The sequence below is a fragment of the Hyaloscypha bicolor genome (genome assembly GCF_002865645.1).
Source record: "Hyaloscypha bicolor E unplaced genomic scaffold K444scaffold_118, whole genome shotgun sequence".
NCBI classification, from domain to species: Eukaryota; Fungi; Ascomycota; class Leotiomycetes; order Helotiales; family Hyaloscyphaceae; genus Hyaloscypha; species Hyaloscypha bicolor.
Window position 1 is genome coordinate 2,217,451 of NW_020194620.1, and position 12,421 is coordinate 2,229,871.

General features: G+C 47.5%; 3 protein-coding genes across 3 annotated transcripts; all 3 read left to right on the forward strand.

Moving 5' to 3' along the window:
- Nucleotides 1–1,367: 1,367 nt before the first annotated feature.
- Nucleotides 1,368–1,733, forward strand: K444DRAFT_535503 (uncharacterized protein; the record flags this gene model as incomplete). Its single annotated transcript, XM_024875292.1, has 1 exon — nucleotides 1,368–1,733. A coding segment is annotated over one exon (366 nt), but the record flags the coding sequence as incomplete, so codon positions are not given.
- Nucleotides 1,734–2,519: 786 nt separating this feature from the next.
- Nucleotides 2,520–2,702, forward strand: K444DRAFT_536474 (uncharacterized protein; the record flags this gene model as incomplete). Its single annotated transcript, XM_024875379.1, has 1 exon — nucleotides 2,520–2,702. A coding segment is annotated over one exon (183 nt), but the record flags the coding sequence as incomplete, so codon positions are not given.
- Nucleotides 2,703–3,925: 1,223 nt separating this feature from the next.
- Nucleotides 3,926–9,436, forward strand: K444DRAFT_666244 (uncharacterized protein; the record flags this gene model as incomplete). Its single annotated transcript, XM_024887169.1, has 3 exons — nucleotides 3,926–8,124; nucleotides 8,191–9,369; nucleotides 9,405–9,436. Exons 1-3 carry the CDS (start codon nucleotides 4,050–4,052, stop codon nucleotides 9,434–9,436), a joined length of 5,286 nt encoding a protein of 1,761 aa, XP_024733595.1. The 5' UTR covers nucleotides 3,926–4,049.
- Between the last annotated feature and the right edge of the window lie 2,985 nt (nucleotides 9,437–12,421).

A 12,421-nucleotide genomic window follows, 5' to 3' on the forward strand; every position in this document is an offset into this window, starting at 1 on the left:
AACCTATTCCGGATTTTTACCTGGAATTTGCACATACCTGATGCTAGACGATCCCCAGTTATGCCATTCAATTATCCACCAATTTTTCAAGCTTTGTTCTTGATCTCCTTGCGACTGTCCAATTGAGATTTGTGGAGAGATTTTTTTAAGCGATGAACTTGGGGGGGGGGGTTGAGGCGTATATCTATGGGCACCCAGGGCCACAATATTATATTCTCGGGGTGTTTGTGTCATTTGAATTGTCTGTACCTTTGCTCATGGTTTGTTACTTCAGGAGAACGAGAACAAGTTTACCTGATTATACGCTTATGCTTGTTGAGAAGTTGAATCTTTAATATCACCTCATACTACTAAGTGGCAAGACTGTCTCTCAACTGTTATACCTCGATGGCATTACTGGCCATTGTCCCGTGTTTGTGTGGTAGTTTGAAGTTGTCGGGCTTTTCGCATGATATTGATTCGTGATTGAGAATCACAAAAACCGCCAAGCCCATTCAGAGAAATTTGTGCGGAACTCTGGCGCAAAGGAAAAGCCCGCTCTTCAAATCGCCGTGCTGCCCTGCGCCTTTCATTTATTCGTCGTAAGTTTTTTTCCGATTTCAAGTCACGACATGTTTCGTTCCACGGACCTTCCTTCGTCCTTTTCAAGTTTGGGTTAGATGCTTTTAGGTAAAGATAGTCTGAATTGAATGTCTAAAGTATGCAAAAGAACAGGCAATCTCTATGAAGAGATGTACTTCATGTGACTCTAGGAACAGCATACCTAGCCTGGTAATATATCTCATAAGGAGGAACCAGTTTCGTCTTGCAATGAGGGTGGCCCGATCCAATGAAATGTCTCCCACGTGATTAGACTCACGGGCTCAAAAGTGTCTTTTCTTCTTGAGGCAGAGTATTGCAGCTACTCGTTCGGCCGGGCTCACCTGGTTCTCGCTTAGCACACTTACCAGGTGAGGGAGGGTAATACGTAAAAACCAGTAATACGCAAATTTTTCCCCGCCCCCCTACCATCGACTTTTCAACCTACCAAAATGTCACCCAAAGCAGAAGCTATTGAAGAGCGAATTGCTAAGGCCTCTGAGGCTATGGATTGAGATCCTAGGCTTAAAGGAATAAAGGCTGCAGCCTATTTTGGGGCCCCGTATGATTAATTAATGGCCCGGCGAAGGGGTCGTCCTGCAAGTAACTCTCGGGGTAGATATAATAAAAAACTCTCAGTACTATAAGATAAGTCTTTAAGAGATTATCTCTTAATACTCTATATCTCCGGGCAAAGTCCTAACCTGGAAGCGATTTAAACAGGTGCCTCCAGACTAGTTTATTATAATACTAGCAATATTAATTCCTCCGTATCTCGTAGATAAATAAAAGCCTGGATTGCCCGTAATTACAAATTCCTAAAGCAAATTCGAGAGAAACTAATATCTATGAAATGTCTAAGTATATATATTATAGAGGATATTAAGAAGTATTTTGCCAATTTTGACAAGTATAGGAGAAAATGGAGTATTTATACAGAGGATATATCTAATTTTAATAAGAGTGGCTTCCAAATTAGAGTAGTAACGGGGGATATTATATATATATTACTGGATTACGAAATAGTATATAATGCCGATCCAGATAATCGAGAATTAGTTATAGTCATAGCTATAATTAATTACGGTAAAAGGAAGGTTCCTATATATATTATTTTCAAGGGAGCATATTATCTTTGCGGAAATTTTCTATAAATACTTAATAGCAGTATCGAATTTGCATACTCTCCCACTAGTTTTATAAATAATTACCTGGGTTTATAATATCTCAAGTACTTTATTAAGTACTGTCCTCCTTTACGAACGGGTACCTATAGGATCTTGATTTTCGATAGGTATGGTTCTCATTTATCTAACGAATTTTTATATCTCTGCTAGAAGAATCGCATTTGACTATTTAGATTACCTATATATATAACTTACCTTCTTTAATTACTTGATATTATTATCTTCTAATCTTTAAAATACTGGTTTTAAAAGGAGCTTTGTCGAGAGACTTTCAATAGTACGGAGGAGTTTAATAAGACAGACTTTTTTGCGATTTTCCAGAGATTTTGGGATAGGGTTTTCAAGAGCCGGCATATCATAATCTCTTTCTTTAAGAAAACTGGATTAATACCTCTCAATTCGCTCAGAGTTCTATAGAAAATAAAGGAGTATAAAGAGCTTTTAAAGCATCCGCAAACTCTAACTCCTTCTATACGGTACTCTTTACTAATTTTACCTTCTTCTCCTAGTTTTGCTACCCCGCCACCCCGTACTCCTATCTACAAAGACTGGGCAGATTAGCCTATACTATTAATATTATATATACAAAAACAAGGTATTAATTATATTAAAAATCATATAATATAATTAATAAATAGTATATCTATTACTTCTTCGGTTTTACGTATACAAGAGAAGGTAGAAGCGGTATTAGAGAGGTCAATTTTAGCTAGTACTCTTGCTAGATAAAGGGTACTAGATCTGGGCCTTACAGAGAAGGAGCGTTTAGCTAGAAAAGAAGGAGCTAGTAAGATTATTCAGAAATATAGGGAGATTACTATGGAGCAAGGAAGAAAGGATATTGAGGCAGATAATGAGGATGAAGCTCGGGTAGTTAATATGAGGCATACTAGGCTAAGTAAGCCTTGGAGAAATAAGTATAAAAAAATAATATGAAGATTTGAAGCTAATTACTGGGACGTAATTAATTAGAAAATGAAGGCTACTAATCACGATTTATGGGAAAAATAGGGGTTGTGGTGGGCTAAAACTCCATGGTTCTATATATATAGGGAAAAATTTGCGTATTACTGGTTTTTACGTATTGCCCTCCCTCACCTGGTAAGCGTGCTAAGCGAGAACCAGGTGAGCCCGGCCGAACGAGTATGGCCACAGCTACACCCCTCGTTCGAAGTCAGATGAAGATTTGCGAGATCCATCTTGAACCGGTTGCCATTGCTTCCGATTGTCAAGCTAATATCACGTGGACTTACACGATTGAAGCCTTTCTTAATTGGGTAAGCTTCGCCCCCTTTTCCTGGCACGAAAACCTTTCTCATGAAAGGCGTCCTTCACTCCTCGACTGCTCAATCAATCGACACTACATACTGCATCGGCTGTGTACGGAATTAACGAGTGTGTTCATCCATATTTGGTCTTTCAGGTGACTAAAGGCTGGGGAATGAACAGGAGCGACGCGGCTCGAACGGGAGATCTTTGCTCAATGCGTCCTGTCACAAGCAGCAATTGATTATTCATATATGCGGGGTTGCCGTCAAGCAAACATGGGCGAGGCTTGGCAATTCAACGAGGCTGAAGGAAGGGAACGTGGCCACGCGTAGAAGGTACAGAAAGTTTGCTCATTTGAGATTGGTGGTGACGCCACATGTCTCAACCAGACTCAATACATGGGAGTCTGCAGGACCACGAGTCAAGTGGGTTGCAATTGGGCACCTTGCAAGGGGTGCTGTTATGAATTCAGCCCCCCTTTTCCTATCTTTATAGAGACACCCAACCTGCAGCTGAGCCTCCAGCCCCCACTACCACCCCACAAGTTCGATGCGCCAAAGCACTGTCACACATCCCCAGAGCTGGGCGGACCCATCCATGTCGACCTCCATCATCATCGCTCCCCTCATTCCCGAATCGGAAAGTGGTGCATACCGACTGCACTGCCACTGCAGACTTGCAGTCAGCCCCAGGTGGGGTTGCAGGCGGACTTTTGGCCTGGCCGTCTTCGCTCAACTGAGTGCAACGGTGTGCTGCCAATGAGCAATTGGTGGCTTTTGTTCTGCATGGCAGGAGGCAGAGGACGGGAAATGCTCTCGAATGTACTGTTCCGCGAGGCTGCGTCCTCCCTTGGGTCCGTAAGGCCTCGTTTCTCGAATGTCTTCTGCTCTCTGGTGTCCTTCCTTCGTTTTAGGAGAGCTGTGCGCTGAATGGCTTTGCAAAATCCAAATCTTTGCAACTATCCTGTTCGATTGAACCACCCCTTCGTCTCTAAGAGTTTGCACGAGGAACACTATGCGCGACCTGAACCGTCTGGAGGAACTCGCAAGGGGACACAATGTGTTAGATTACGGCAAAGAACGGCTCTCACCTTTCGAGCGTGCTCGGCGCGACTCCATTGCCACATCGTCAGTTGATCAAGCCAATGCCAAGGACAAGTTGGCAGTCCTGCGGACTAGCAGTGTCTACTGGAAAGACCCAACCAAGCAGAAGAGGAATCTCCTCAGGACGAAGAAGGAAAAAGCCGCCCTTCTAGACACATCTAGTTGGACATACACCAAGGCTGAGAGATTTAAGATTCTCGACCAGGAGATCCGTAATGGCGGTCCGCCCGGGCTGGCTCAGGCTGTTCTTGCCTTCGACATGAGGGACCCCTTGGATGTCAATGTTGCCTATGTCACAGATACTAATGGCGACGCAGTTTGCACTGGCAAACCAACTGGATGGCTTGAACTATGCGCCGCGCGTGGTGAAATCAATGATGTTGCGTACATCAGGCTCCTTACCAATTTCGGAGCGAGCCAGGCCTCCCGAGATATGGCTCTGCGCATCGCACTCGAGAGGAAAGCAATGAATACTGCCCAGGAGCTCTTTCGAAACGATGCAGACCCAAATGTAGCTGAAACTGTTGAGCATTTCCTTGCTGCTATCCGAGATCAGAACCAGCAAGTGTACACCATGTTCCTGATGGCAACGACGCCTCTGAACCCGTTCTACATCAATCAGGCCTTGGTCGAAGCCGTCGGCAGGGACTCGGATTTAGTGGGCTTGTTGATCGCGCATGGGGCTGATGGCATGCTCAATGATGGCCAAGCCTTGTGTGCCGCAATCGCCTTGAGAAGTTTACCGGACACTGCAATGATGTTGACTAATTCTGGCAATTTGTCAACAACAAGCCTAGACATAGCCACAGAAATGGTTTGTGCTGTCGAGGACGAAAAAGCAAAGATCGATTTTCTGGACATGCTCTTGAGCGCCGGGGCAAATGCCAATACATCAAGGATATACGATGAGTTACTAGGATCCGTCAAGGAAAACAAGGCCTCTATCGCAGAGCTGTTGATCTTCCATGGGACATCTCCTGATTTCAATGACGCTGAAGTTTTGCGATTGGCCGTCAGTTCAGCTCAAACAGATCTCGTCAATATCCTTCTGCAAGGGAATGTTCCCCAAGCAAGCGTTGTAAAGGCTCTTGAAGAAGCCAGTGGTTTGGAAGACCCTGATATTTTTGAGGAAATAGTCAGAGCTCTCCTCGAGAAAGGCGTCCCCCAGAATTCACTCAGCAAATGTCTCTGCGACTCAGTGGAGAAAGGCTACATGTCACTCGTGCCTGTGCTGATTGAGAAAGGTGCCATTTTGGACTATGCCGATGCGCGATGCGTTCGACAGGCACTGAAACGCAATGACTTTGGTTTGTTCGGGCAACTGCTCGAAGCACCCTGTCAGCCCTCTGTTCTATCTCAAGTTCTTCTCGACGCTATGACAATTCAGCCTCCGTCTGAAAGATTCGACATCATAAGTAGACTTCTCAATAAGGGAGTCTCTGGTATAGGTCTTCACATTGCACTTCAAACTACAGCTGCAAACGCAAAAGATCCAACGGACTACGGTCTCATTGAGGCATTGTTGAGGCACCACGCCTCTACTGACTTCTTTGACAACAGCGGCAACTGTGTGTGCACTGCAGCTGCACAGCAAGACGAGAGGGGGCTAGACTTGCTATGTCAGGGCAACCCTAGTCCGGATACTGTCTCAGCCGCTATTAACTTCTTGCCCGTGTCTTTTGCAACTGCTGAAGCTGGCGAATATGAGAAACAAGTCGGAATGATGTCCACACTATTGGAGAAAGGAGCCTACGGAACTTCTGTAGCTGAAATGCTCATTAAGGCCGCAAGAGACGATCACCGCGGAAAGGCTTTGACAGCGCTGATACACCACGGTGCCGACGCCAACTACCAACATGGCAAATCCATCGAAGAGGCGCTGACTTTGCCGCGAATTTCTGCGCTAGAAATGATCTGCAAAGGTTGCAGGATTGACAGTCACTCATTTGCAACTCAGATTCCAAATGCTCTCAGGCCACAAGGCTTCAGTCTCGACAAAGCAAGTTTGCTGGCGCACGCTTCGAAGGATGGCGGCTTCAAAGGAGTTCTTGATAAACCCCTTCTGGATGAAGTTGAGTCCAACGGCGGCCGCAGAGAAGTCATTGAGCTTCTTTTAGGCCTGGGCGCAAGCGTCAACTTCCAACATGGCCGAGCACTACAACACAGTGTTGTCACAGGCAACCTAGAAGTTTGTTGTCTTCTCCTCAGTGCGGGCGTTGAGAGACCTAATATTGCACTGGCTTTCCCGGCAACAAGTGGAATAAAAGATCTACCAACTCGATACAGCTTAATGGAAGTCCTTCTGAAGGCCGGACAATCCAAAATAGGACAGGATCAAGCGCTTGTCCAGGCATCACAAGAGGCCGTCCACCACGACCTTTCCCACGTTGAGCTCCTTCTTGCACATCAAGCTTCTCCCAATTTCAACGATGGTGCAGCCGTTCTCTGGTCAATCCAGACGAAGAATTTACCCCTCTCGAAACGATTCATGCTCACTGAGCTGAACAAGAAGACTCTATCAAACGCATTTACCCTTGCACGAAAGATTGAATGTACAAAAGAGGAGAGATATGCCATATTCGAAACTCTCCTAGAAAAATACTCTGACCAAAAGGCGATCAGCATGACTTTGATTGAGGCCGTGAGGCGCGATCCAGCTGACATCAAGACATCTACTCTCCTGTTGGATCATGGCGCGTCAATTGAGCCTAAACATGGGTTCGCAATGCAACTGGTTGCTTCGGCGGGCACCTTAGAGTTGCTCAATCTGTTCCTGAGCAAAGGGCCGAGTCAGACTGGCCGTGATGCGAGCTTTGCTTCCGTGACGGATTCTGCGCTTGACGCTGAGCAGAGAAAACTGATTTACAAGAGTTTGCTGGAAACCGGAATTACACAAGATCTCATCAGCGCAGGCCTATTGCAGGCCACTCGAGCCAACATTATCGATCACTCTCTCCTTGCGTTGCTCATAGCCTTCAATGCTTCTTTGGACTTCGATTCTGGCAGCGCAGCCTACGAAATTACTGCGAGAGGCGACCTGCCAACGTTGACTGTTCTACTACAAGGAAATGTGTCGCAGACGCAAACCTTGGATAGGTCTTTCTCAGCGTCCATGGGATTGAAAGGTTCAGGCCGTTTGGCAATAGCGAAGGCACTGCTGGAGAAACAGCCTGGAGTCAACCGCGAAACTGTCTCGCACCACCTTGCACAGATAGTGAAGGAGAACGACCACGATCTGTTGAGTTTGATGATGGACTATGGGCCAGACCCCGCATACAATAGTGGTAAAAGCTTAATTTTGGCTGCTCGGGCCGGAGATGCTAAAGCCGCAGAAATGTTGGCAAGAGCGAAAATCACCAGCGATACAGCAGGCCAGGCATTTGAGCAACTTCTGAATGCTCGCACTATCCAGTCAACGGTGGCTGGCTTACAGACAGCAAAGATTTTACTCTCCCTGGGTGTCACACAACACCTGATCGATCAAGCTCTACTGGATGGTTTTGACGACGATGTCAGTCAGTTAACTTCGGACCTGGTAGAGTTGTTGATACCGTACAAGCCCAACGTCAGCGGTGGCGAGGGTAAAGTTTTTGTCAAAACGGCAAGCAGCGGAAACGTGGAATTGTTCAGACGCCTTGCCTCACAGAAGCCAGACTTGGATGTCGTCATCCCAGCGCTCCTACGATCAATGGAGAAGGAAGACGAGCTCATTCCCTTCCTGGAGCACCTGGAAGAATGTGCTCAGAGAGAGTCTACGCCTCTTCAAGACTTCGTAATCTTCACGGCTCTTACAGAATTCCCTGAAGGCAATCGGCTGGCGAAACATCTTCTAAATAATGGGTGCCCTGCCAATAGCAGGACTGATGCGGAGCTGGATGCTTCTGTCGGAATGGAGGCCATGACTGTACTCATTTGGGCTCTAAGCCGTACCACGCCGACAATTTCTAAGGAGGTCATCGTGGAGATTCTTGAGGACGGCCACAATGGTGAGATTAGCCTTTACTTCCCCATCACTTTTTGAACTCATTTTGCTAAGCTCACTCCCAATACAGTCGAAGTATCCTTCGCAACCTCCGTAACACACACGACATCGACAATCATTGCCAGCACAGCAGGTCGGAACACCGTTCTGAAAAGATTGATCGAGATTGGCGTTGATATATCACATCATGACAAGGACGAGCACTCTGCCTTGTTTTATGCGAGCAGGAGTGGACATGTCGAGACAGCAGAGCTGCTTATCCAAGCAGGTGCCAAAGGCGATGATGGCAGCTTGCACGAGGCTGCAAGAGAAGCGCACCCGCAACTCATCGAGCTGTTGCTTGCAAATGGCCATCGTGTCGACTTTCCTTCCGCCATTCATGCCGAGGGACTGTTTGGCCGTACTGCACTGGAAGAGTTGTGTTTGAACGCCACGCCCGGAGCGGATAACTGGCAGAAGAGAATTCGTCAGTCCATTGGATTACTTCTCCCTGCTACGGTGGCAGAAATAACACAGAGCGGCGGTAAAGCAATGCTACATCTGGCACTTGAGAATGAGCATTCAGTGGCTGTCACACGCGAGCTGCTGACATTTCCAGCGGTCTGGGAGAACATCAATCACCCAATTTACTTGTACAAGGACGCTCAGGGCTATGTCTATTCTCCAACCAAATACGCCGAACTTCTCTTGGGAGCGGACAATGACAAGAAATGCCAGCAGCTCACCAAACTGCTGCGAGCGAGAAAGTGTAAAGGCAGGTTCTATGCGCATACAGTGGATCAACCGGAAGGCGCGGTAGGATTGCCAGAAGAGGTTGCGGAGGCAGTGAATAAGCAGAAACGCGCCGACCACGAGCAACGCGAAGAGCTGAAGAGAAGAGATGCAATCGCGGTTCATCAGCGTGCCATCGAAGCAGAGGATTACGAACGTAACCTCAAGCTTGCAAAGGAACGACACAACCTCTTGATGCGACAGCTGAAAGAGGAAGAAAATGCCGAGAAGCAAGTGGCTACAAACAAGCAAGCGATGACCGTGCGCCATGCGCAGGAACTTCAACGTGAAAGACAAGACGCCCTCAGAGCAGAGAACAAAATCAGACTCGAGGGTGTAGATGAAGAAGGGGCACGTAGGAGAAGAAACGCCGCCAGCGAACAGCAAGCTGAGCTCACTCATCAAGGCAACTTGTTGCGTAGCCAGAATGCGGCTCTGAAATCGAAGCTGGATAACGAGCAACAAATTATCAACGCGCGTGCTGCAGCTGCCCGAAAAGAATACGACCTACAGGTTGCATTGGGAGAGCAGAAGGTGCAAAGTGAAAAAGATCAAGCCTATTATAGGAAGCAAGGCTACTCTGGCTAATCGCTTTGGAATGTTGGAAGCAGGAAATGCTTGTGCCGGTTGTACAAGGCAAAACTGGCAAGATGTAGTTTGTTTGTTGACTCAGACGATTTGTGACGATCACGTAACGTAACCCCTTATTCCCCTTCTGGCCTATCGGCAGGCTTCATTTGTGTTTCTCTTCACTCACTACATCCATATCACTCTCATTTCTCTGATTAGGCTCCTCGATTGATCAGTCTTTACCCGTGTATCTATTCATAAGGAAGTAACATTGAAAACGAGTGGCTTAAAGTAGAACACATGGGAGCCACCAAGTGCTGTATCACGAATCACTCATACCTAGCGTCATAACTATCGTTGTATGCTGCATCTCCTCCTCCATCGTAGCCCATATCCACGGGATCATACCCAGTGTCTGCCTGATCGTCACCATAATCCTCCACTTGGCCTCCATCATAGTCCCCGGTTCCAGAATCGTCATAATCGTTGCCTGTCTCTACCCCATATGCATCACCTTCCATACCGCCTTCGAACGCATCATCAGTCGATGGCTCGTCATAGTCGTCGACAGCATCCAGGCCCTCATCCTCCAGTCCCGCCATTGGATCATCAAACTGGTCGTCCTGCTCTAATCCGTCATCGCCTATATCTTCCCCAAAGTCATCATTTGCCAAAGGATCTTCAACTTCCGGGTCACTTTGTAGCTCATTGTCTCCCATATCACTTCCAATTCCTTCATCTACGTCCGAAAACTGATGCTGTTCATCCCCACTTTCTTCCATAAGATTATCAATGTCCTGGTTTTCTGAGACCGCATCATTCATATCTTCATCTACATCATCGTTTGCAAACGATTCGTCAAGTTCTTGGTCGCTTTCGAGGTCCTGGTCTCCTACATCACTTCCAAACTGATCGCCCAGGTCCGAGTAGGGATTCTCATCTTCATTTTCGTTTGGATCGTCCAAGTCGTTCTCTCCAGCGGAAAACTCATCGGTCCCCAAACCAGAGGCTGTTTCGTCTTCTTCGGCCTGGTCCCCAACGCCCTCACTCCCAGAGTCATGGCTCAACCCTGGCTCTGATTCCATATACGCATTAGAGTCCTCCTGTCCGTCTTCACTGCCCTCAAAGAAGTTCTCCGGATCTCTCATTTCTCCCACGTTTTCGTCCTCAGCATAACCATCGATCTCTCCATCGCTATTCTGGAATAAATCCTCGACATTGCCCGGTTCCTCGTCGTGCCCAACTTCTGATTGCCTCTCGCTATCATATGTTCCCAGAGCTTGCTCCCCAAACAACTCATCGGGGTCCTCGTCAGCTTGTCCATCCTCGTCAAAAATATCGCCAGAATCAGGTATTTCCGGTAGGAAATTTGATTCTTCGTTGAACTCTACGGTGTCCTCGTTGTGGTCTTCGTCCAACGCCCAATCACTCTCCCCACCGTCTTGCGGATCTCCAAACTGATCGTCTGCGTCCGACGGAAGAGAATGGCCAGCGTCAATATCGAATGGATCTCTGTCTTGAAACTGTTCATTTTCGCTTTCATGTTCATCAGGAAAGAGAGGATCTTCGTTTTCTAAACCAGGATTCGGAGCAAGTGAACCGGCAGCTTCATTCTCACCCCACCCATGTTCGGTGCTGAATGGTTCGTCCTCATTTTCGCCTTGCGAGGGGAACAGGTTATCATTATGGTCGTCCGGGATTTCAGGATAGTTTTCAGTGATGTTATCATCGTTGATATTATCATGGTTTCCATCGTGCATGGCGTCAAGCGATTCATGCTCATTGGTAACTGTTTCGACCCCGCCCGTGTCGTGGAATGGGTTGTCCATGTCGGTTGCCCCGGCAAATACAACACCAGAGGTTCTATCGTGGCCCCGCTCATGCTTATAGTCATCCGAAGGATATAGAGGGTCCGAATCGTGCCAATCAAGGTTGGTGTCTCGTTCCCCGTGGTCCTTATGGCCGTCAATGGTATGGGGAGCCTCATCATGTGGATCATCACTTGGATCCTTGAGACCAGGGTCATTGGGATGGGTCGGCGTCCCAACATCGTCAATGGGGGTTTGAGCGCGTTCAGCCAGGACTTCAGTATGACCATCCGCGGGCTCGTCGGGGTGGTTGAGTGGAGGCTCTTTGGAAGATTCGGGAGATTCGATAGGCGACTCGTCGGGATGTTTATTTGGATGGTCAGGATATTCAGCGGCGGGTTTGTCTTTATCGTCGTCTGAGTGCTGGTCAGAAGATTCTTCTGCAGGCTTGTCTCTATGGTTTTCCGAATGTTCTTCAGAAGGCTCGGGAGATTTGGCGTGGCGGTGGTCGGGATGGTGAAATGGACTTTCATGAAGAGATTTGTCGTGATGATTTCCACTATGCTTGATAGAATGGGGGATTGGATGTTTCTGAGATTCGGCAGTGTGATATCCGTTATGGTTGACAGGATGGTGGATTGGTCGCTGGGGAGGAACCGCAACAGGATGAATTCCAGTATTTCTGATGGCGGCCGTGGCAGCTTTTGCCGACCTGCCAATGTGTATTTCTCCTCTTAGGCCTAGAGAAAAGCTTGGTCCATGCTTTCCTTGCGTGCCTGACGTCGCTGGCATCGGCCTCTGGCCCATGCCCATCTGATTTGGTGACCCACGGCTTGGAAAGGGATTCAAGTGAGTGTTTCTTTGTGGAAGCTGGGCACCACTCGTGAACGGGTTCCTTTGCTGCACCGAATGAGCAGGATTACAGTATATAGGGCTGTTTAAACTCTGATTTCGCGTAATACTAGGCACTATTCTTCCCGGAGCTATTGTTGGGCGTCGATTTATTGTACTGTCCGTGGGGTATTGGAGAGGGCCTCTTTGCAACAGTGGTTTTGAAGGGTTGAGATTATTTAATCCTTGATCGCGAAGTCTCTGTGGTCCTCCGGAAGTTTGAATTCCGGACAACGGCGTTCCGGGAGTTCCTGTAGCGCT